The sequence below is a fragment of the Thunnus thynnus genome, chromosome 19 (genome assembly GCF_963924715.1).
Source record: "Thunnus thynnus chromosome 19, fThuThy2.1, whole genome shotgun sequence".
In the NCBI taxonomy this organism is placed as follows: domain Eukaryota; kingdom Metazoa; phylum Chordata; class Actinopteri; order Scombriformes; family Scombridae; genus Thunnus; species Thunnus thynnus.
In genome coordinates, this window is record NC_089535.1 from 355001 (window position 1) to 381482 (window position 26482).

Sequence of the window (26482 nt, forward strand, 5' to 3'; positions counted from 1 at the left end):
TCTCCTTAACATTAACTAATTGTACGTGCACATGGAGGACATCAGCAGCCCAGAACAGTCGAGTATCAGATCGTTATAACGACTGCAAAATGTCACAAAAAGAAGGAGTTGACGGTGGTGACCTAAAGGTCAGAGAAGCAAACCTGTGACCAGAAGGTCGTCGGTTCGACCCCTCAGACCAGCAGGATGAAACTGGTTGTGCCAACTGAAAAGCAGCACTTTCCCTACTTATTGTTTTATGTTTGTTAGTGAATGAACATTCAGATCACTGACGGTGGCTGGTGCAGACGTTCCTGCCGGCTACAGACCTACAACCTCCGTTTCCTGTCCAAGGTGTTGGAGGACGCGGTTGCTTCTGAGCTTCAGGACCACCTTAAACACAACAACCTATTCAGTTTGGACTCGTCGTCATCAGACTCGGGACGTGTTTTCATTGCTACGCTGATGATACTCAGCTGTACATCAAAACTGCCCCGAGTCCTTCTGCAGCCATGTCAGGTCTCAGGGGTCAGGGGTCAGGGGTCAGGGGTCAGCACACGTTTCCTCCAGTTAAACAGCAGCAACACTGACTCCTTTACTGGTATTCCACACCAGATTCAGTCGTCCCCCGTTCTTCATCTCACCTTTGACGGCCAGCACATCCTCCTCCTCAGTCACTAACTGGCTGTTAGGTTTGACCCTCAGCTGACGTTTGATGACCACATAAGACATCTGTGTGAAACCTCTTTCCACCAGCTGTAAACTCTGCTCCTCTCTAACGCTGTCAGAGGCAGACTGGTCTCCAGACTGGTCTCCAGACTGGTCTTCTGCTCTGTGCTCCTCACAGGGATCCTGGCAGGAGCCTCCAGAAGCTCCAGAGTTCTGTTTTCACTGCACTGGTTCCCAGTTTCCTTCAGGATGGACCACAAAGTCCTGCTGCTCACATACAAATCCATAAGCTCCACACCACGGGGCCCCAGTACTAAACCCCGAACCACGGGGCCCCCAGTACTAAACCCCGCACCACGGGGCCCCCAGTACTAAACCCTGAACCACGGGGCCCCCAGTACTAAACCCTGAACCACGGGGCCCCCAGTACTAAACCCTGAACCACGGGGCCCCCAGCACTAAGCTTGAGTCTCTTTTAATAAAGGCCATAACTTTTCCATTCAGGAAACGTTTTCATCTGAACTCTTATCACTATTTTCTTTCTGTTGTGTGTTGTATGTTTTTACTTTAACCCCCCTCAGCACACAGCGGCGTGGTGCGAGGCGTCGCCACAGATACACTCAACCAGCTGACCCTGACTGCCGGCTCTGATTGGCTGCTCAAGTTCTGGCGCTTCAAGAACAGGAAACAGGAAGTAGAGCTGAAGCTACCTGCTGCACCGGCTAGCATGATGCTACACAGAGACAGGTAGCTAACAGTTAGCATGATGCTACACAGAGACAGGTAGTTAACAGTTAGCATGATGCTACACAGAGACAGGTAGCTAACAGTTAGCATGATTTTACACAGAGACAGGTAGCTAACAGTTAGTATGATGCTACACAGAGACAGGTAGCTAACAGTTAGCATGATTCTACACAGAGACAGGTAGCTAACACTTAGCATGTTGTCAACAGTTAGCATGATGACAACTGTGTTCTTCTGTTCCTTCCTGTTAGCGGAATGCTAGCATTAGCGCTGGATGACTTCACGCTGCTGGTGGTCGACACAGAAACCAGGCGGGTCGTCAGAAAGTTTGCAGGTCACCACAGCAACATCAACGACATGGTGGGTCCACAAAGCTAAAAGTGCTAACAGCCAATGATGTTCAGTGTGAACTAGCATGCTAACATTAGCTTCTCTTGGCAGGCATTCAGCCCGGATGGCCGCTGGCTGGTTACCGTGGCGATGGACTGCACCGTCCGAACCTGGGATCTCCCCTCCGGCAGGTGAGTTGAACAGTCCGACATGTTTGAATAACTTTATTCAGCTTTTATTCTGTGACATCACACTTCCTTCTTCTTGTCTTCAGCCTCGTCGACTGCTTCCTGGTTGCCATGGCACCAGTGAGCGTGTCCTTGTCACCAACGGGAGACTTCCTGGCGACGACTCACGTGGACAGCCTGGGCGTTTACCTCTGGTCTGAACCAATCAGCTCTCAGTACATTAACACATCTGACCAATCACAGGGCAGGCTGTGTTTACAGCAGCCAATCAGATCATAACAATTTACATACAGTAAATGTTCATTCTTAGAAGTGACATCACTGTCAGCAGCCAATCACAGTGCAGCTCTCCTCCACAGGACCAATAAGAGCCTGTGTGGGCCCGTGGGGCTCCGCCCCCTGCCGGCTGACTACCAACCAGTAGTGGAGACGCTGCCGGGCGTCACGGCAGACGAATCGGAACAGGAAGTGACATCAGAGGAGGCTGATGATGCGTATCAGTCAGCTGAGCAGCTGGGGGCGGAGCTTGTGACTTTGTCGCTGCTGCCGGAGTCTCGCTGGAAGAGTCTGCTGCACCTGGACAACATCAAGGTGATTGTCAGCCAATCGGAGCAGAGACAGCCGAGTCATGTGACCACAACAACCTGCTGAGTGTCACTGATACTCATTAATACCTGATCAGGCTGCAGATTCTAAGTGACAGAAACATGTTTGTGAATAAATATATTTGTTGTTTCAGAGGAGGAATAAGCCCGTGGCGCCCCCTGCTGCTCCGGCCGCCGCTCCGTTCTTCCTGCCCACCGTCGCCGGCCTCACGCCACGCTTCACGTCGCCCACGGCAACCGAACAGGAAGCACAGGTAGAGCCGCTGCAACCTGCGTTCTTCTTCTTCTTCTTCTTCTTCATCTCCTTTAATTCATAACATCATGAAGTCAAAATGTTTCCTGTCTGCTGCAGTCGAAGGTGATGAGCTGGGGTTCGTTGTCTCAGAGGTCAGAGTTCAGCTCCGCCCTGCAGGCATCTCTGCTCAGCCAATCATGTGAGTCCATTTTCCATTTCAACGAAAAGAAAATGTTTTCATCAGGTGAGGTCATCAGGTGACGTTTCGTCTTTTCTCTCTGCAGTCGATGACCCGCTGCGGCTCCTGAAGGATTGTGGGCCGTCGGCGCTCTCCGTCGAGCTCACCTGTCTGACACCAGAGGGGGGCGGAGCCAGCGGCCTCCTGCTCGCCTTCATTCAGATGATTGACAGCATGTTGGCCAGTGGGCGGGACTTTGATCTGGCTCACGCCTACTTGGCGCTTTTCTTGAAGGTCAGCCAATCAGAACGCAGCAGAATCGTTTTTTTTTTTTTTGTACTGCTTTTATTGTGAAGAATCTTCCTCAGTTTCCTGTTTCAGTTCGTCTCTTGATAGATTTATTTTTCTTCAGCTCCACCTCCGCTCGCTGTCGCAGGACGCCGTCGCCATGGAAGCGTTGATCCGCCTCTCCTCGCGGCTGGAGGCGGGATGGGCGGAGCTCCGAGCATCGTTTGACCAATCACTGTGTCTGCTGTCGTACGCCAAGAGTGCACTGCTGTGAACACACACACACACACACACACACACTCACACACACAGAGTTTTGTATTTGTTATCTTAATAAAAGTTGTTGTTGAAAATCTTCTTCTGTGGTGTTTCCTGTTCAGACTGAGATGCATCACACCGCTTTTATTGATGAGGCCTACAATTATTTTTATTGTTGCTAGGCAACCACCAAATCACCTGTCCTCAGTCTGTTTATTTTGCTGTTAAATGAACTCACAGATCTTTTTATTTTGGCGGGATAAAAGTAGTGAACTTCCTGGTTAGTTCAGATGAAGATCTCCAGCAGCAGCCGCTCGTTCGTCCTCCGTGACCACCGGAAGTCCGCCTGTCAACTCACCTGATCGGACGACGGGAGGAAATGATGATATAATATATGTGATGACGTCAGACGCATCACGACGCTCAGCAGCTGATCGATCAGCTGAGAGACTGAAAACTGTTTATGACGTCAGACATGAAATACTTTAATTCTCCTGAGGAACATGTAGAAAACATGTTGGACGCCACCTGCTGATCAATAAAGTTGTAAAATATGAGTTATTGATCCTGATAGACTGATAAACGTATATGGATTAAAAACAAATGAAACTACGGACATTCACCATGTTTAACAACACTTGATGTTACTTTTTGTTCCAGATGAAAAGCAGAAAGAATAAAGTATAAAGTACATTTAGAGATATAATGATGTTTTCTTTATTGATATTATACTGTGAGGGTTCGGTAGGTGGTAATTTGACACTCTTCATGAGAGAAAGCAGCAGGATGGAGACAGGTGACTTTTTAAGCAGCACTTTTACTCTCAGAGACGTAACAACAACACTTCCTCGTCTTTTTGGCACATGTGACTAAACCAACCAATCATAGGCTAGACTGAGGCGGATCCAAATGTAATGAGGTAAAACCACAGAAGCAGATTCAATACTGTTTCAACCTTCACAGGATGCTGATGCAAATATTTGAACTTGTAAACATATAAATAATTAACCGTGTAAACATTGTAAATACATATTTTGTGAATTAAATTGAATGTATAAATTAACTTCACTTTTAAACCTTACAATATTATAAAAATAATTACAGTTTCTGATCATATATCGATCCAGACAACCATCCACAGCTGCAGGTGATGAAGGTCGACTGTTCATCTGCTCGCTGAATGACTGAAGTATTAATCTGACAGGAAAGTAAAAAACAAACTGAGACGAGTCAGTTCATAAAGATTTGAAACAAAAACAGCTTTTCATAGTTTTGTTGAGCTGCTTTTTACCTGTAAATGTACTTTTATAAATATGACATTTAACCAAAAAATGAACAGATTTGTAACATAAAACTAATAATTCATAGCAAACATCAAAATAAACATCAACAGCTGAGATCAATATCTTTATGATATTTAAAATATATCTTAGATGAGTCAAATCCAGCAGTGGAAACTAACTAAATACATTTACTCAAGTACTTCAGTACTCTTTGAGGTACTTGTACTTGACTTGAGTATTTCCATGTGATGCTACTTTCTACATTTCAGAGGGAAATATTGTACTTTCTACTCCACTACATTTATTTGACAGCTTTAGTTACTTTTCAGATGAAGATTTGACACAATGGATAATATAACAAGCTTTTAAAATACAACACATTGTTAAAGATGAAACCAGTGGTTTCCAACCTTTTTGTCTTTTGACGTCTTACAAAAAGCAGTGTGTAGTCGGGGTCACATTTCACATGTCTATGAGTTGTTAACAGCTCCACCAAATAGTGATTTTTCCCTCTAAACTTCTCACATGCTTTCATTTCAATAAATGTTCAAATGATCCAATATTTCAGCAAAAATCAAAGATTAGAGAAAAAGTCCAAAAACTGAAAACAGATTTGTGTATCAGAACTTTGTTTTTTCTTCTTTCCTCTCCCATTAATCATCTCACCACCCCTCAGATTTATCTGCTGACCCTTTGGAGGGGCCCGACCCCTAGGTTGGGAACCACTGGACTAAACTAGCTAACTGTATATAAAGTAGTGTAAACTAGCTCCACCTCCAGCAGCTACAACAGTAACATGCTGCTCTAACACTGATGCTTCACTATTAATAATCTAATGATGTCATATATAATAATATATCAGTCAGAGGGACCAAACCACTACTTTTACTGCAATACTTTAACTACATCAAGCTCATAATACTTATGTACTTTTACTGCAATACTTTAACTACATCAAGCTCATAATACTTATGTACTTTTACTGCAATACTTTAACTACATCAAGCTCATAATACTTATGTACTTTTACTGCAATACTTTAACTACATCAAGCTCATAATACTTATGTACTTTTACTGCAATACTTTAACTACATCAAGCTCATAATACTTATGTACTTTTACTGCAATACTTTAACTACATCAAGCTCATAATACTTATTTACTTTTACTGCAATACTTTAACTACATCAAGCTCATAATACTTATGTACTTTTACTGCAATACTTTAACTACATCAAGCTCATAATACTTATGTACTTTTACTGCAATACTTTAACTACATCAAGCTCATAATACTTATGTACTTTTACTGCAATACTTTAACTACATCAAGCTCATAATACTTATGTACTTTTACTTGTAATGGAGTATTTTTATGTTGCTGTATTGGTACTTTTACTGCAGTAAAGTATCTGAGTACTTCTTCTGCTTCTGTGTAAAGTTCATGAATAAGATCCTGAACCCTCTGACCGGAATCTCCTCGTGCTCTGTAACCGGAAGGGCAGTGCTGAGTCAGCTGAACCAAGCCGGAAGCAAAACAAACAGCAGAGCGCAGGCGCAGCAGCAGCCTGAGCTCGCGCTGCGGAGGGACCAAAAAACCAAACTTTATTTCACTTTATTTTAAAACTTTTATTTTAACTATTAATCCTTTTTTTCCCGGGAAACTGACGTCAGACAGGTGAACACCGGCACGGGACGCTGCGGAGCGCGAGACCTGCTGCTCGTGCAACGCGGAAGTTGGTCAGACAGGTCAGAAGTTTACTGTTCAAATATAAAGTTTGATCAATTTTATTTTCAGCGCGGTTTGAGCTGCAGGAGACAAACTGAGATCAGCTGACACACAAACATTTACTGAATATTTTATATATTTATGTATTTATATCAGCTGTAAAGTTTTATTATTAGATTATAATGAACATTCAGTTTTATCTCTGAGGTTGTTCTATAGAAGATAAAGTGTTTGTTTAGGCTTCAGATAATATTTCATCCTTAGAGTTAAATAATAATAAATAAGAGTGTTAATATATCTTTATTTAAGTCAGCGATGATAGAAGAAGAGCAGGAAGTGTTTATTATGTATTAAAGCAGATTAAACAGAATAAAACTCACTTTACAGACATAAACACACTGGATCAATATATCAGTTTAACAGCTACACACTAAGTTATTATCAATCAATAACAAACCAAACCGGCTGTAGTTTGGATCAATAATGAAACATAAGACGTTCTGACGTCAGTCAAACTCTGGATCCCACATTACCCATGATGCACCTGGACAGTTGTTGATTTAAATGTTTGGTCCTTCGTCGCAGTGATGAAGAGGAGCCGGGTGTTGGCGGTGCTGGTGGGCGGAGTCTTCTGCGTGGCGGTGATGTCACTGTACCGCATGCTGGAGCTGATGCAGGGGGCGGAGCTTCAGTACCGGGGGGCGCCACCTGCTGGACAGGTGGACGACGTGAGTCACACCGAAAAAGTTATATTTATATAAATAAAAAATATATTATAAATATGTATTAAAAAGAATAAATATAAATAAACAGACGGATTCATGTTCAGCACAATTTAAAATATATAAACAATTTATTACAACATGTTTTTAAACAGAATTTTATACGTTTTATGACTTTGAATTCAACATTTTGTCGTTGTAAATTTGAAGTTTTTTTTAAACCAATCAGAATCTTTTTTTTTTTTAGGATTTGTCCCGCCTCCAGCAGAAGATTGACAGGTTGGAGCGTCTCCTTAGCGACAACAACCGGCTTGTTGCTACGCTGCGGGACTCTCTGCTTCACCGCAAAGCATCATGGGAAACAGGAGGGGGAGGGGGAGGGGGAGGGGTCAATGTGAGCTCAGACTCCGCCCACAGCCGGACCGACCCGCTGCCTGGCTGCCGATTGGCCGAAGAGATGAAGGATGGAACTGACGGCGTGCAGGTTAGCTTAGCATGCTAACAGCTGTTAACACTGTTTTGTTTTTTGTTTTTTTTTATTAATAAGTTTATAAAACGTTTTTTGTATCCATCTTGAAAACAGTGACAAGTATTTGTTTTATATTACAATTAAATTATATCATAACAACTTGATTTATAACAATTATGAATATTTATAAATATGTTTACAGCCTTTAAGTAATTTTTGTAGTTTATTTCTTGTACATTTGAAGTATTTTTGTGAATATCTACATTATGAATGAAGTGTGTTTTTACTTTTAAAAACACTTAAAACTTAAAATTTGATCTTTTAAGTACTTTTTACAGAAGTGAACTCTGATGGTTGTACTGTAGTTCATGTAGTAATCTGTATACATATATGACATTGTGTCTGTTTGCAGCTGCTGGATGTTTATGACCTGCTGCCGTTCGATAACCCCGACGGCGGCGCCTGGAAACAAGGCTTTGAGATCAGTTACCACGGCAACGAGTGGGACAAGCAGCCGCTGGAGCTCTTCCTGGTTCCTCACTCGCACAACGACCCCGGTGAGAAAAACAACAAACAAACAAACAAACAAACAACGAGTCATGTGACACATCACTTAGCATTCTGCTAGCTAATGTGTTAGCATGTGACAGCGTTTAGTACTTTACTTCACTGCAGTACTGAAGTACAGCTTAGAGGTACTTGTACTTGACTTGAGTATTTCCATGTGATGCTACTTTCTACATTTCAGAGGGAAATATTGTACTTTCTACTCCACTACATTTATTTGACAGCTTTAGTTACTTTTCAGGTGCAGATTTGACACAATGGATAATATAACAAGCTTTTAAAATACAACACATTGTTAAGCTACAGATGTTTAAACAGCTGTCTGCAGATTACGCTTCACTAAACGCATCAGACTTGGAGCGTAAAAACACAGTCAGTGTGGATCAATACGTTTATGTTTCTATGTGGATCGGCTGTTACTTCCTGTTTACACTGAAAGTGTCTCAGCTGTGATTCTCAGTCTCGCACACGTCTGACAGTCCAGCTGTTTACACTTAAAGTTACCTTCAAAATGTCATATATTAGACATGTTGAGCTGCCGGAAACCTTTAAAGGGATGTTACAGAAAAGCCGGTCGGCAGGTCGGAGTACCTGCACAAAAAGTGATATTTATTAATGAAACAGACAAAAATGAACCCTGGGAAATTCAACAAAAATAACTTGAACCATAGTAGCAAATAATAAAATCTGCAGCTGAACCTCCTCCCTTCAGTAGACCAGTGACGGCTGTTACCTGCTCATCTGTATATGCAGACGATGCAGCTGCATTCGTTATCAAGTCATTTTAATCTGAAGCACTGAATCTGTCTTCAGTACACACAGAAACTCAACTTTGATGCTGAGCGGTAAAAGTATACGTTCTGTCTGACTGTGATGAGCGTTTTCACCATCTTGTGTTGTGGCGCTGACTCGTTACGCCGCTGGAACGTACCACCTGCTGGTGACCACAGGGGGGGAGCTGGACTGACACCACGCCTCCAAAACATAAACAACAACATTGACGTAGCGTTTCCGTTCCTGCTGACAGTCGCAGCTATGAACGCGCCACAGTTTTGTTCTTCCTACCTGAAGCTGACGGAGCAGCTGATGAAGAACACCTGCTGTCACTGATGAAGCAGCTGATCCGTCCACCATCACAAGACTCATATAAACATAAACAATAACAGGACTGAAGCCCTGAACCAGTAATACTGGTTACTGTAATATATTCCTGTCTGTGCAGAGGAACATGTTAAGATAAGATAACAGCTGCTGTGCGACTAGAACAAACACAACAAATCCTCCTGCATGGGTTAGGGTTAGGTTTGGCTCGTAGACACAACGTCTCTTATTCTGTTTTTATTAAATTTCACAGTCACAGTGGAAATAAAAGTGTTCTATTATATAAACCAGTATCACCAGTTTGGCTTATTTCAGTCCCACATGGAGATTTCACCAAGAACTCAGGCTCAGTTAAATTAAACACACACATATAGTTTGTAGCACTGGTAGTCAAACAGCGGCCCGTGGGCCAAAGTTTGGCCCTGCAGAAAAAATATTTGGCCCTTTGATGAAAGTTTATACTTTAATAGTTTAATTTTTTCACAAATCTACTGCAGATAAAAAACACATTTCTCCCCCCAAGATTCAGTCCTTAAAGCTGCAGGATGTAACTATTCTGCATGAAAACATCTAAAAACAGCTAGATCTGTGTTATATATATGTTGTGTAGTTGTGTACTTACGTCATCCCAAATATTTCTAACAATGTTCAAACAGAGAAATCCGTCATGTTAAATAAAGTTAAGGTTTATTTAACATTTGTTCGCCTGTCGATGGCGTCATACCAAAGAGTAAACGCCCACAAGATGATCTTCATCTTATTGGATTCTCTAGTTATAAATCTATTCTATTCTTAAATGAATTAAAAGGAATAAAACCCATGCAGGCCCATGTTTCCTCTGCACCAGGAAACGCCCCCCCAATGAAAAACTGGCCCCCGGTTCAACCTGATTGCTGAACTCCGGCTTAACAGAAACATATAAACATAAAACTACTGAGGACACGTCGTCTGGACTATCCTCAGGCTCTGGAGGGCGAGACCTGGACGTACCGCTGGTATGTCAAAGGCTGGTCCTACACTCGTCCTTACTGTAGACAGCAGCAGGTGGAGGTTCAGGCATCAGGCTGGATATCACCAGAAGAAGAAGACTCGTCCTTGCTGTAGGCAGCAGCAGGTGGAGGTTCAGGCATCAGGCTGGATATCACCAGAAGAAGAAGACTCGTCCTTGCTGTAGGCAGCAGCAGGTGGAGGTTCAGGCATCAGGCTGGATATCACCAGAAGAAGAAGACTCGTCCTTGCTGTAGGCAGCAGCAGGTGGAGGTTCAGGCATCAGGCTGGATATCACCAGAAGAAGAAGACTCGTCCTTGCTGTAGGCAGCAGCAGGTGGAGGTTCAGGCATCAGGCTGGATATCACCAGAAGAAGAAGACTCGTCCTTGCTGTAGGCAGCAGCAGGTGGAGGTTCAGGCATCAGGCTGGATATCACCAGAAGAAGAAGACTCATCCTTGCTGTAGGCAGCAGCAGGTGGAGGTTCAGGCATCAGGCTGGATATCACCAGAAGAAGAAGAAGACTCGTCCTTGCTGTAGACAGCAGCAGCAGGTGGAGGTTCAGGCATCAGGCTGCAGGTTCTCCTGTCAGGAAGCAGCAGTCTGTAGCGAGCTGGTCTCTTCTGGCTTCTCTGAGTCAGTGCATCTTGAACGTGGGCGGCGTGACGGCAGCGTGACGGCGGCGCTTCCTTGAAGTCGAGAGTCGCAGCAAATCGACCTTTGATTGCTCCCATAATAATGTCAACGTGTTAGAACTTCTAGTGAGTCGTGTGCAGAGGAGACTGATGTCAGCGAGGGGCGTTTCTATGATCCGTTCATTATGGGATGTTACTGAACGTTCGTGTGTGTGTGTGTGTGTGTGTGTGTGTGTGTGTGTGTGTGTGTGTGTGTGTTGCAGGCTGGTTGAAGACGTTTGACAGTTACTATCAGGATCAGACGAAACACATCCTCAACAACATGCTGATCAAACTGTCAGAGGACAGCAGGTACCCTCATCTTCATCTTCATCACATATATAAACTATAACTCTGATGCATCATCATCATCATCATCATCACTGAGTCTGACTCAAACCAACAACATGTCAGTTTATGGAGACGTTTGATCTCTCCCGTCTACTAACTAACCTTCTGTTTGTCTGTCAGGAGGAAGATGATCTGGGCGGAGGTCAGTTATTTCTCTAAATGGTGGAACGACATCGACGAGCAGAAGAGAGAGATGGTCAAACGGTAACTTTACACTTTTACTTTTTGTTTCTGGACAGATTTTCTTATTTTTTCTGTATCTTCATGTATTGATCACTGTTTGTTTGTGTTTGCTGCTCTGTGATTGGTCAGCCTGGTGGGGGCGGGGCAGTTGGAGCTGGTGACGGGCGGCTGGGTGATGGCGGACGAGGCGAACTCGCATTACTTCGCTCTGCTCGATCAGCTGATGGAGGGACACCAGTGGCTGCAGCGACACCTCGGTGAGATCAGCTGTTTGTCTTCCTGCTCAGTCACATGACTCCGGGTCACATGACTCCGGGTCACATGACTCCTGGTCACATGACTCCTGGTCACATGACTCCGGGTCACATGACTCCGGGTCACATGACTCCTGGTCACATGACTCCTGGTCACATGACTCCGGGTGTTTCTCCTCCTGCAGGTGTGAAGCCGAGCAGCGGCTGGGCGGTGGATCCCTTTGGCCACTCCCCCTCCATGACCTACCTGCTGAAGGGGGCGGGGCTTAGCAACATGGTCATCCAGCGCGTTCACTACGCCGTCAAGAAGCAGTTTGCTCGGCAACAGACGCTCGAGTTTCTATGGCGACAGAGCTGGGGTGAGAAAGTATCCCTAATTAAATTAATTAAATTAAAAAGTTCATGAAATCTTTAATTACAACGGCTCTGTTCCTCTAACTCCGCCCACTTCCTGTGTGTCAGACTCCTCCTCCCGCAGTGACATCACGTGTCACATGATGCCGTTCTACAGCTACGACGTGCCGCACACGTGCGGTCCGAACCCGGCGATCTGTTGTCAGTTCGACTTCCACCGCCTGCCGGGGGGGCGGGTCTTCTGTCCCTGGAGGGTACCGCCTCAGCCAATCACAGAGCAGAACGTCCAGGAGAGGTACGTTTTTTTCTTTAGACTTTTCTGAATTTTCTGACTATTTACTAATTAACCTTTGACCTCAGTTTAATGTCTTATTAAATTTACTCTAAATCACAAGTTCAAAATGCTTCAATGCTCATCTCCTATTGGATCAGTTTATTTCTCTCTATGTCCCGCCCTCTCAGAGCTCTCCTCCTATTGGATCAGTTTATTTCTCTCTATGTCCCGCCCTCTCAGAGCTCTCCTCCTATTGGATCAGTACCGTCAGAAGTCCCGCCTCTTCCGCTCTCCGGTGCTCCTCGTTCCCCTCGGTGACGACTTTCGATTCGTGGAGTCTAACGAGTGGGACGCTCAGTTCAGCAACTACCAGAAACTGTTCGACTACTTCGACCAGCATCCAGAGCTCCACATCAAGGTGACACCTGACACACCTGGGACGGGGCGGGGCTAAAATACAAGACAAGGTGACACCTGACACACCTGGCAGGGGGCGGGGCTAAAATACAAGACAAGGTGACACCTGACACACCTGGCAGGGGGCGGGGCTAAAATACAAGACAAGGTGACACCTGACACACCTGGGAGGGGGCGGGGCTAAAATACAAGACAAGGTGACACCTGACACACCTGGCAGGGGGCGGGGCTAAAATACAAGACAAGGTGACACCTGACACACCTGGGAGGGGGCGGGGCTAAAATACAAAACAAGGTGACACCTGACACACCTGGCAGGGGGCGGGGCTAAAAGTATGTATATTATTATGTCATTATTTTTTTAAGGAACAGATTCTGTATATTCAATGATGTAGAGATCAATAGTATTGATTATTAATCCACAGCTGTATGAAAGATTCAGACTTGATAAGTATGCAGGTTATTAGCAGCAGCACAGAGATCAATAACAGCATCAACCGTCTGTTCTAACTGAACTGATGTGTGTTTTTCTGTAAATTGATTCTTCTTCTGTGGTTTTCAGGCTCGTTTCGGGACTCTGTCAGATTACTTCGAGGCTCTGCGGCGGCGGCTGAATGCGGCGGAAACGAGTCTGCCGACGCTGCGCGGCGACTTCTTCACGTACGCCGACCGTGACGACCACTACTGGAGCGGATACTTCACCTCCAGACCGTTCTACAAGAGACTGGACCGCACGCTGGAGGCCACGCTGAGGTGATCAATATTATTATCAGTTTATTATCCTGGAGGCCACATATATTAAGTTATTGATACAACCTGCTAACATGTAGTTTGACACACAGAAAATTGTTTTCTGTTATTTCACTGTTTTTTTTCTAAAGTGTCTAACATGTTGAATGTTTCTCTCCGACAGAGCGACTGAAATCCTCTTCAGCCTCACATTGGCTGAAATGCGTCGTTTCCGTGGCGATGGTCGTCTGGTTGCAGATTTCCCGGCACGTGAACACTTCAGGCATCTGACAGCGGGGAGGCGGAGCCTGGCGCTGTTCCAGCACCATGACGCCGTCACCGGCACCGCCCGCGACCCCGTGGTGGTCGACTACGGCACCAGGTGACCTGTTAGCATGCTAGTCTGTTAGCATGTCGTCATCAAAGAATAAATAAGTTTATGTCTTGAATAAAAAAACTCAATATCAGGATATTAACGTGTTAGCATGTTAAGTAACAAGTCTAAGTTAGCAGTGCTACCATATGTTAGCATTTTAAGTAACAAGACTAAGTTAGCAGTGCTAGCATATGTTAGCATTTTAAGTAACAAGACTAAGTTAGCAGTGCTAGCAGGTGTTAGCATGGACAGCGTTAGTCTGACAGTCTGCTGAGTTTAAGAAAATTTGACTTTTGTTTAACATAAAGTTTAATAAGATTGTTTCTTTATTTTTTCATCATTTTTATCCACATTTAGTTTTATTCATATTTTCCAGTGACAATAACCTGTCTCAGTTTATCTTCAGTTTCCAGTTTTTTAAATTCTTTCTCGAGTGTATTATTATGCAGATCATAAATCAGTCTTAATAAGTGAACATTAGCATATCGCGCAACAGTTAGTGTCAGGTAAAAACTTGATGTTAGCATGTTAACAAAGAAGAGTTAAAAGTTAAAAAAAACCTTTTAAAAACAGCCTGTACACTGTTAGCATTAGCATGTGAAGGTTTGGAAGGAAAGTTAGCATATCAAAATTGGTATTAGCTTGTTAGCATCTTATCCGAGGGTGAAAGACAAAGCTAACAACACAAGAATATATTTACAACGCTGTTTACAAAAACAAACTAAAAGCCAAAGGAAAAGTGAATGATCTGCGATGCTAGCATGCTAGCATGTTGTAGGTTAAAAGATGGGAATCCGGTATTAGAAGGTGAAGGTTTGATGTAACATCAAAGCAGAAATCACAGGTAAATGCAGATGTTAGCATGGAGAGCTGATGTTTATAGTGCTCATTGAGTTTAAGAAAATGTGACTTCTGTTTAATAAAAAAAGGAGATTTTACTTTTTTAAATATTTATTTTTGTCGTTATTTTTATATTTTGATTTGTCTCAATTTACTCAAGTTTTCTGTTGCTGTTACATTAAGTTTGTGAGAGAATAAATGCTATTAGACTAACATATTAGATCAGAAGGAGTTAAAGGTGTTGAAGTAGAGGTTAACAGGTAACAGCTGCCAGCTGTTAGCATGTTAGCATAACTGTAAGTAAAGGCATGTACATGTACTGTCAGTGTGATTGTGGTCAAGACATTTTCTATCATTATTTATATACATTTTTTGTTTTTGTTTTGTTTTGATCGTATATCTTTCAAATGTTCTCTATAACTTTTAGATTTTTTTCATAAAGTTGTATTAATCCCTCTTCTGGTTAGCAGATAACGAGCAGTTAGCATTGTAGCTCCTGGAACTTCTACGTCTTTAGCGTTAGCATGTTTTCTGTCTCATTTATTCTTCCATGCTCTCTGTTGAAGGACGGTGTCGCCCCTGACAACAGAAACAGGTACCGCTTGGCTTAGTGTGAGCATTTAGCATCTAGCAATAGCTTCCCATCATACCCATTCATTTAGCACTAGCATGTAGCATTGACTTCCCATCACTTCCATTTAATATCGGTGTGTTTTTACAGTGTACATCAACAGTCGGTGTGTGTTTGAATGTTTTTAAAGTTGTGAGAATGTTTTTTAACATTTTGATAACAGAAGAATGATGAGATGTTTTTACTAAAATATTAAAGCATAAACTACAACTGTAGTTTGAATCCAGTGAACCAATAAAAAATAAATAAATAAATAAATAAATGAAGTAAAAATCAAAAACATTTTAATGTGAAATCTGATGTTTCAGTAAGAAAATGAAAATGATCCAAAACTCTTTCAACTAAACGTTGAAACGTTTTGTTTTTCAGGTTGTTTCACTCGATCCTGAACCTGCGCCGGGTGCTGCAGAGCTCCGCCCACTGGCTGCTCCTATTGGACAAGAGCCAGTACCACCACGACCAATCCAAACCCTTCCTGCAAACGGTGACCTCTGACCCCATCACCTCATTATCTGTAGTCCTATGCAGAATATTTATGTCATTTATTATCATTCATTACATGTTTAAATATCATAAATGGTCTTCATGGTTGATGTAACATAACGGAGATAAATTCTAAATGAAATGACTCGTTAGTTCAGTTCGTCAGAGGTTAATCTGTTGTGTCTGTCTCAGGATGATGTCATGGCGGCGCAGGACGCTCTGCCTCAGAAGATGTCGCTCACGCTCAGCGATGAGCCCAGGTGAGGGGCGGGGCTTAACACTGTGAAGAGGCGGAGCCAGAATATAACTCTTTACTCAGTGACTCAAATACGTCACTTTTTATTTTGTTCCTCAGACATTTGGTCGCGTTAGTTTGTTTAAAAAGACGAATAACAGCGATTTTACTTCAACAACTAGTTTGAAAATGTTTTTTATGTTTTATACAAGTTATTGTTTTTGATTATTTAATATTTAAGATGAAATATAAAGTGAATTAGTAATAAAGTTGAATGCTTGGTAATCAGGATCAGTATTATTAACGTATTGTATAACACTGTTAGCATTAGCGTAGCTTCATGGATGCTAACGTGAGTCTCCGCCGCTATTGGCTGGATTGTTGTTGTTATTATTGTTATTATGCCCCCCCCTCATGTGAAAAGAAGATAACTTCTGTTAAATTGAATATTTCACCCGTGTGACCGTCAGTCTGCTTATCGATCATCGACAGATTATTGATTATTGACGTTTCTCGTTTCAGGTCATTGATCGTCTTCAACCCGACGGAGCAGCTTCGTACGTCCGTCGTCAGCGTCATCGTGGACTCTCCGGACGCTCGAGTGGTCGACGCGGAAACGGGTCGGCCGATGTCAGCGCAGATCTCTGCGGTGTGGGCGGAGCCAAGCAGAGCGTCTACGGAAGCTTTCCAGGTGCAAAACAGTTCAATCAGTACAATTATTCTATGTGAACGTTTCTCCAGATTCTATTATTTTCATAATTTTATTACATTTTTGTCGAGTTTTTCTATGTATAAGTCATGATGTCATTTCGGCCCGGCGGCGTCTGTGTTTACCAGTCAACAAACTATTAAAAACTGACTTCTGACAGCTTTTAAGACATTGATTTGTTTCATCCATGTGGTTTATTCCAGTGCAGTAACTTTAACCATCACATCCTTCAGTCACCGTATATGAGGGTTTGATGTGGACTGCTGCTGTCGATCAGTACTGGTACCAGTAGTGACACTGGTTGGTGCCCGATCGTTTATCCTCCAGCTGTGAGTCTTCTGAGCACCACTGCTGCAGAAACCAGTGTAGACCAGTAGCTGTCCCAGTCCAGCCAGACGCTGCATGAGTTCAAACAGGAACCAGACCCGAGGTCTCTCAGCCCTGCTCAGGGGGGGGTCAGGACCCCCCTATTTGCTCATCGTTCATAAAAACGAAGGATTCAAAATCATCCAGTGATGATGATGATGATGATGATGATGATGATGATGATGATGATGATGACGATCTCTGACCTGCGTTCAGCGTCTCTGTTGAAACCTCAGTATCAATATTAATTGATTCATTGATTTTATTTCCCATCGTAGCGACCTGATCATCAGTATTGATACGATTAATAAGCTCAACAGCAGGATGTTTCTAACGGACTCGGGGGGTCAACAGGTCCGCCGTTGTCATGACGAGCTGTGACACAACGTGATCGGTTGATGCGAAATATATTGACGTGAATTAATCGCATAAAAAAACGCCCCAGTGTGTAAAAACCTTTAGCTCCTCCCCTGAACAGTGCCCGTCCAATCAGAGCTCAGTAACCGTGTGTTTTTCCCTCCAGCTCTCCTTCGTGGCTGAACTTCCTCCTCTGGCGCTCGTTGTGTTTCATGTGACCAAAACTTCAGCTGGCTCCGCCCACCGCGCTCGGTATACCGTCCTTCACGGCGGCGGGCCGCCGAGCGTCCACGCCGAGCACTTCCAGGTGTCCCGCCCCCAAGGAGCTGAGGCCGACGCCTCCCTGTCGCTTAGCAACAAGCACGTTGAAATATGGAGCTCCGCCCAGACCGGCCTGCTGCAGGTGAGATATTATATATAAACACATATAAACAGCAACATGTTTATTATTTTATTATATGATTCATAAAACTAGTTTATGAATCAAAACCAAAAATATTATAATTATTATAATAATAGAAATGAATTAACTTATAAATGTTATTAATTTACATCAAATAATTAATTATAAACTGTTCTGTGTTATATAATAATAACAATAATAATAATAATAATAATAATAATAACAACAACAACAACAAAACAACAATAATAATAATAATAATAATAATATAATATAATAATAACAACAACAACAACAACAACAACAATAATAATAATAATAACAACAATAACAATCATAATAATAATATAATAATAATATAATAACAATCATAATAATAATAACAATAATAATAATAACAACAACAACAATAATAATAACAACAATAATAATAATAACAACAACAATAATATAATAATAACAATAACAATAACAATAATAATAATAATAATAATAACAACAACAATAATAATATAATAATAATAATAACAATAACAATAATAATAAAAATAATAATAATATAATATAATAATAATAACAACAACAATAATAATAATAATAATAATAACAACAACAACAATAATATAATAATAATAATAATATAATAATAATAACAACAACAACAATAATAATAATAATAATAATAATAATAACAACAACAACAACAACAATAATATAATAATAATAATAATAACAATAATAATAATAATAACAATAATAATAATAACAATAATAATAATAATAACAATAATAACAATAATAATAATAATAATAATAATAATAATAATATTATTGTCGTTCCTGCAGAAGCTGCGTCTGCAGTCTGGTCCGGTCCGGCAGCTCCAGGTCCAGTTCTTGTGGTACGGAACCAGAACCGGAGCGAACCGGGACAAGAGCGGAGCGTACCTGTTCCTGCCGGGGGAGGAGGGGGCCCAGGTAAGACCAGGACCCGCACAGACCTGAACCTGTACCTCCCTCTCTCTCTCCCCTCCTTCACTCTGAATGTCTCTCGCCCCTCTGCAGCTCTACTCGCCCTCGGAGCCCCCCCTGATCCGGGTCTCCAGAGGTCCGGTCTTCTCTGACATCACTTCCTGTTTCCGACACTTCACGCACACGGTCCGACTCTTCCACGCGGACGGTAACGAGATCACATGATGCCAAACAAATATTCACTTTCACAGATTTAAATGAAAATGAAACGCAGGCCGCGTCACGGAGCCGTCTGATTGGTGGAGAGAAGAAAACAAACGATGACAACTTTTAATATTTGCGTTAATAAAGTGTAATTATGATATTGTCCCTAAAGAGACGCCGTAAGTCTCAGCGAGGCCGGACGCAGCGACTTTAAACTGAGTTTATATTTTTAATGGTTCCAGTTTAGCTTCTATATTAAAACCATCAGCTGCTGTTTAATTAAGTTTAATGATAATTGTTGGTTATTTCACAGATTATTATTAACCTGTTACATCATTACCACCCAATTAAATTAATATTTTATTTTATTTTTAGATGTAATATTACAAAATTAAGAATATACATCAATACACAATAATCTTATAATCGTTTCATGTTATTGATCATATAGTGATTTGTCTCTCTGCCCCAGGGCATGCTGGGAGATCCCTGGAGATTTCCAACATGGTGGACATCAGGTCAGAGGGCAACCGTGAACTCGTCATGCGGCTCGTCAGTGACGTTGCCAACGGCAACCGTTTCTACACCGACCTCAACAGCTTCCAGGTTTTCACAGTTTATTCTGCTGTTTTATCTTCGTCACACTGACCAATCAGATCAGTGTTTATTGATAGGTTATTGATGATTATTGATCCAGATGCAGCAGCGGCGGACTCTGGCGAAGCTCCCCCTGCAGGCCAACTTCTACCCGATGACCTCGGCGGCGTTCGTGCAGGATGCGGCATCGCGTCTGACGCTGCTGGCGGCTCAGAGTCAGGCCGTCGCAGCGCTGCGGCCAGGTGAGCATGCTCACAGCTACCTGCAGTTATTGATTATCAATCCATTTATAATAATAATTGATTGATTACGACTGGGATCCTGCAGGAGAGCTGGAGGTGGTGTTGGACCGCCGGCTGCAGCAGGACGACAACCGCGGCCTCGGACAGGGCGTCACCGACAACAAGCTGACGGCGAGTCTCTACCACCTGCTGCTGGAGGACCGGAGGGGCGGGGCCCAGGTGAGGGGCGGGGCCCAACATTACAGCATGCTGCTCTACAACATATTAATATGTCTAACATTACAACATATAGCAGGAGGAGCAGCAGCTGAGATTGTGACTTAAATGAGAATAACTGGTTCTTCGGTGAGTCCGAGCTGAAGTTGTTGCTTAGATAAAGATGTCTAATCTAATCTAATCTAATCTAATCTAATCTAAGCTAATCTAATAAAGCCTCACAGTCTCTAGGTTCTCTGACTCTCAGGCCCGGCGGGGGATGAACTCAGATTACGATACACCGGCAGATTCTCTGTTCATTCATTTCTTTGTATTTTTTTTTCTGACAGGAAGTGGGAGGAGCCTCAGTTGAACACCTGTCCCTGCTCGCCCACCTGACCTCGCTCTCCCTCTGCCACCCACCAATCACCATGGTCACCCCTGGCAACAGCCAACTGCCAAAGCTCCACCCCTTCCGGCCGCTCCGCTCATCGCTGCCGTGTGACGTCCACCTGCTGAACCTGAGGACACTGGAGGACCCGCAGGTATATATCATATTGTATCGTAACATATCATATCATATTGTATCGTAACATATCGTATCGTATCATATTGTATCGTAACATATCGTATCGTATCGTATCATATTGTACCGTACCGTATCATATCGTACCGTACCGTAACGTATCGTATCGTATCGTATCATATTGTATCGTAACATATCGTATCGTATCATATTGTATCGTAACATATCGTATCGTATCATATTGTACCGTACTGTATCATATCGTACCGCACCGTAACGTATAGTAACATACTGTACTGTACCGTTACGTATCATATCGTACCGTATCGTAACGTATAGTAACATACTGTACTGTACCGTACTGTATCATAACGTACCGTATCGTAACGTACCGTACCGTATCATAACGTACCGTATCGCAACGTACCGTATCGTAACGTATAGTAACATACTGTACTGTACCGTACTGTATCATAACGTACCGTATCGTAACGTACCGTACCGTATCATAACGTACCGTATCGCAACGTACCGTATCGTAACGTACCGTACCGTATCATAACGTACCGTATCATAACGTACCGTATCGTAACGTACCGTATCGTAACGTACCGTACCGTATCATAACGTACCGTATCATAACGTACCATATCATAACGTACCGTATCGTAACGTACCGTACCGTAACGTACCGTACCGTATCATAACATACCGTATCGTAACGTACCGTACCGTATCATAACGTACCGTACCGTATCATAACGTACCGTATCGTAACGTACCGTACCGTAACGTACCGTACCGTATCATAACGTACCGTAACGTAACGTACCGTACCGTATCATAACGTACCGTATCGTAACGTACCGTACCGTATCATAACGTACCATATCATAACGTACCGTATCGTAACGTAACGTAACGTATCGTATCGTATCGTATCGTATCGTATCGTATCGTAACGTATCGTATCGTAACGTACCGTAAAGTAACGTATCGAATCGTATCGTATCGTATCGTATCGTAACGTAACGTATCGTATCGTATCGTATCGTATTGTACCGTATCGTACCGTATCGTAACGTAACGTAACGTAACGTAACGTAACGTATCGAATCGTATCGTATCGTAACATATCGTATTGTATCATATCATATTGTACCGTACCGTATCATAACGTACCGTATCATAACGTACCGTATCATAACGTACCGTACCGTATCGTAACGTACCGTACCGTATCGTAACGTACCATATCATAACGTATCGTATCGTAACATATCGTATTGTATCATATCATATTGTACCGTACCGTATCATAACGTACCGTATCATAACGTACCGTATCATAACGTACCGTACCGTATCGTAACGTACCGTACCGTATCGTAACGTACCATATCATAACGTACCGTACCGTATCATAACGTACTGTATCGTAACGTACCGTACCGTATCATAACGTACCATACCGTATCATAACGTACCGTATCGTAACATACCGTATTGTATCGTATCGTATCGTACCGTATCGTACCGTATCGTAACGTATCGTAACGTACCGTATCGTAACATACCGTATTGTATCGTATCGTATCGTATCGTATCGTACCGTATCGTACCGTATCGTAACGTATCGTAACGTACCGTATCGTATCGTATCGTATCGTATCGTATGATACCACATATATATGTTCACCACAACGTCCATCAACAGATAATTAATCAACTGTAAAGCATTAACGTCTAATGCAGAAGCTTCATTCATGATGTGTAAAACTCAGCCATCAATGAAGGTCAAAGGTCATCATAAACATGACATCAGTGTGAATCCTCCGTCGAAGACGCTGCTGACTGATGTTTTAAATTAATCTGAAGAAAATGTGTTATAAATACTGAAATGCAAATAATAAAAAAATCAGGTTAAATATTGTTGTTAAATTCTGTAGAAGCAGCTTTTAAAAAGGGAATTTGTAAATTATTGATCAAATATTAAGAAAAATATTCTCGTTCAAATAACTGAATTTGACAAATGACTGAGTTGTAAACAAGACAAACAACAACAACAAAATTATAATTAAAATAAGAACAAAGAGAATCAAGTTCTGACTGATAAATTAATTAATTATCCTTATTATAAACAAAATAAGATAAAAGCAAACAAAACGTACATCTATAAAAAACGTCTATCAGAGTTCAGCAGTAATAATAATAATAATAATAATAAATCTATAATAATCAATAGTCTGGTTGAGATGACTCGCTGTGACGTCATGCACATGTAACAACAATGACCTCACCACATCGAGGCGACTGCAGGACCCAGGGCATGATGGGAAACAGCTGATTGGCTCAGATGTTTGATGTTGACGTTTCATCTTCATCTAATTATTACAAACAGCATGGATATGAACATTACGTCATCATTTCATTATTGTTATGAATAAAATAACATGAAGTCTGTTTCTGTTCTTCATCTCACATGTTGGTTTGACTTTTATACAATATTTCAGTATATTTGTAAACAAAAACATTCACACACATAAACAAACAGTTTCCTTTATAAACAAACATTGATTTAAAGTAAATAAAGGTTTGTGTCTGAGAGGCGGGAAGCTAAACGCTACAAAGACTCAGACGAGATAAAGTGATCAGTGTGAATCATTTAATAATCTGATATTAGTTATCGATGATGATGAGGCTGAGTGATCGATCAGTGACAGGAAACGATTGATCTGACATTTTATTAAACGGGGATCGTTTGTTTGTTTGTGTTAAACAGGAAGCAGAAAGTCCGTCACAGGAAGTGGCTCTCCTGCTCCACAGGAAGGGCTTCGACTGTAGCTCTGCCCCCGAGCCGCCGCCGCCGTGCACGTGGAGCGTGCACGAGGAGGTGGAGTCACACACACACACTTACACACACTTATAATCACACACATACTGATCATATCCAGAGTCATTGATCAACAGCTTATTGATCCTTAATGAAGCTTGCAGAGTTTATTCTTAAGGTTTTACACTATTTGTTACTGAAAAAAGACATTCACAATCACCCTGTTATTATTATTATTATTATTATTATTATTATTATTATTATTATTGCTGTTACTATTACTACTATTACTATTATTACTATTATTATTATTACCATTACAACTATTACTATTATTACTATTACTATTACTACGATTACTATTACTACTATTACTATTATTACTATTACTACTAATACTATTATAACTATTACTATTATTACTATTACTACTATTACTACTATTACTTTTATTACTATTTTTACTATTACTACTATTATTACTTTTATTACTATTTTTACTATTACTACTATTATTACTATTACTACTATTACTACTATTACTATTACTATTATTACTATTACTATTACTACTATTACTACTATTACTATTACTATTATCACTATTTTTACTATTACTACTATTACTATTATTACTATTACTATTATTATTACTATTATTACTATTACTACTATTACTATTACTATTGCTACTATTATTATTACTATTATTACTATTATTACTATTACTATTACTATTACTACTATTGCTACTATTACTATTATTACTATTACCATTACTACTATAACTACTACTATTATTACTGTTACTACTATTACTATTATTATTATTATTACTATTACTATTACTACTATTACTTTTATTACTATTATTACAATTACTATTATTATTATTACTATTATTATTATTACTATTACTACTATTACTATTACTATTACTACTACTACTATTATTACTCTTACTATTATTACAATTACTACTACTATTATTACTACTATTACTATTATTATTACTATTATTATTATTGCTATTACTATTACTACTATTACCATTGCTATTACTATTACTATTACTACTATTATTACTATTACTATTACTATTACTATTATTACAATTACTATTATCATTACTATTATTATTATTGCTATTACTATTACTATTACTATTATTATTATTACTGTTATTACTACTACTATTATTACTATTATTACTATTACTATTGCTATTACTACTATTACTATTACTTCTATTAGTATTACTACTATTATTACAATTACTGTTGTTGTTGTTATTGTTGTCCTGTTTACATAAAACAGGAGAACATAACAGCTGTCATGATCTTTGTCAAAAGAGTCAAACTGAACTCAGAACTGAACCTGAAGGTGTTTAGGGGTCAAAGGTTACATGTAAACCTTCGTCCATGTATTTGACTGCTTTAATGTTTCTCTGTCTGCAGGTGAACCTGGACGATCTTTTCTCTCCTCTTCCACTGCGTTCGGTCCGTCGGTCGGGTCTCACTCTGCTGCGTGACGATGATGAGCCGGAGTCCGCCCGGCAACAGCAGCCGCCACGCATCACTCGTCTGCGGCCAATGGAAATCAGCGCTTTCCGTGTGGAGATCGACTGAAGAACGAGAGAAAAGAAGCGACGTTTGAATCCAAAGATGTTTTTAGATCTCAGAATGTACAGAAACAAACAACTCAATGAAAGAGTTAAAGGTGATGACGCATTTCAAATGAAAATGAAGTAAAATGAGAATCAAACTTCACGTTATCAGTAAAAACCAGATGAAAACAATCACCATGGAGACGATGTTAATCCTGGAAAACAAATAAAAAGGGAAGATTATAAAACCACTAAGAGAAGAACAGACTGAATACACAAAGAAAAAAATATTATCAAATAAATCCAGTCAGCAAGGTCAAAGGTCAAAAAACTGATGATATTCACATTTTTCTCTTCCAATGAGAGGAGCTGAAAGCAGGGTCAAAGGTCAACGATAGAAATGTTATAAAAAAATGAAGAAAAATAAGAGAAAAAACACTGAAATTGAACTCATTTGTGTTCCAACACGCACCTGCAGCAACAGGTGACGTTTCTACGGCAACAAAAAGGGACCAAATGAGTCGTTTGCTTTGTGTTCAATGAACGTTTTTAATGAATGTGTGTGTGTGTGTGTGTGTGTGTGTGTGTGTGTGTGTGTGTGTGTGTGTGTGTGTGTGAGAGTGTGTTTCCATGGTGACAATCAGTTTGTGAAATCCTGTTACTGCTGTTATTTAATGTAATTGTTTTGTTTTATTAAAGAATGTGGAATTGTGGGAATTGTAGGACCAGTCAAAGTGTGATTGACTTCATGTTATTGATCAGTTGATTGATGTTTGATGGATGTTTTTTGTGTGTAAACATTGTTCAGGAATGTTTCTAAAATGCACATATTTACCTGTTGAAATGTCATTTTCTGTATTTGCTGTGAAAGGGGAAAGTTAAGGGACATTTTGGGAAACTTTTAAATCTTTTGGGTATTTTTTTAATTTAGAAATTCTTTATATTTTCTTTATTGCTGAAAAATATATGAAGTATTTAAAACAAATGAATTTTTATAAATACAAACATCGTTGCTTTTCTTGTTTATTTTGGGGCCGTTTTGGGTTTTAAGACAGATCAAAGTTTAATTTTCCTTGACAGCGGTTTGGAAAAGCAGTTAATATTTCTGAGCTTCTGTACGACTGTTGGACAGATTCAGTTTTGTCTTGTTGACTCAAATATTTGAATTCCTTTGATTATTTCCTGGGCAGAGAGAAAGTTCAGCTGCTTCAGACCAATAAAGTCTGAGTCTCCAGATGTGTTTAAAGTTTGAATTTCATGTTTCACACTTACTAAACGGTTTCTCTTCACTTTAATAACCGGGCCGTAACATATTACACATTATTACATAATAATCA

The 26482-nt window shown here is 40.8% G+C and overlaps 2 protein-coding genes across 2 annotated transcripts in view; both read left to right on the top strand.

Moving 5' to 3' along the window:
• The window catches only part of wdr36 (WD repeat domain 36), a 15621-nt gene extending 12045 nt beyond the window's left edge, over positions 1-3576 (top strand). The window contains exons 14-22 of the mRNA XM_067574120.1: positions 1230-1395; positions 1647-1755; positions 1837-1916; positions 2000-2107; positions 2273-2504; positions 2653-2772; positions 2871-2952; positions 3038-3225; positions 3344-3576. Coding sequence (XP_067430221.1) covers positions 1230-1395; positions 1647-1755; positions 1837-1916; positions 2000-2107; positions 2273-2504; positions 2653-2772; positions 2871-2952; positions 3038-3225; positions 3344-3493 — 1235 coding nt within the window. The 3' untranslated portion in view covers positions 3494-3576. The remainder of the gene's footprint in view (positions 1-1229; positions 1396-1646; positions 1756-1836; positions 1917-1999; positions 2108-2272; positions 2505-2652; positions 2773-2870; positions 2953-3037; positions 3226-3343) is intronic.
• A 2710-nt stretch (positions 3577-6286) lies between these two features.
• man2a1 (mannosidase, alpha, class 2A, member 1) lies at positions 6287-26379 on the top strand. The gene is made up of 24 exons (XM_067574355.1): positions 6287-6511; positions 7077-7219; positions 7461-7697; positions 8095-8239; positions 11236-11323; positions 11483-11566; positions 11675-11802; positions 11985-12158; positions 12262-12448; positions 12668-12845; positions 13407-13597; positions 13758-13955; positions 15790-15904; positions 16096-16163; positions 16661-16829; positions 17737-17973; positions 18820-18948; positions 19036-19150; positions 19619-19752; positions 19844-19985; positions 20071-20204; positions 20531-20725; positions 23489-23599; positions 24997-26379. The coding sequence occupies exons 2-24, from the start codon at positions 7079-7081 to the stop codon at positions 25165-25167; spliced, it is 3471 nt and encodes a 1156-aa protein (XP_067430456.1). The 5' UTR covers positions 6287-6511; positions 7077-7078; the 3' UTR covers positions 25168-26379.
• Positions 26380-26482: the final 103 nt, after the last annotated feature.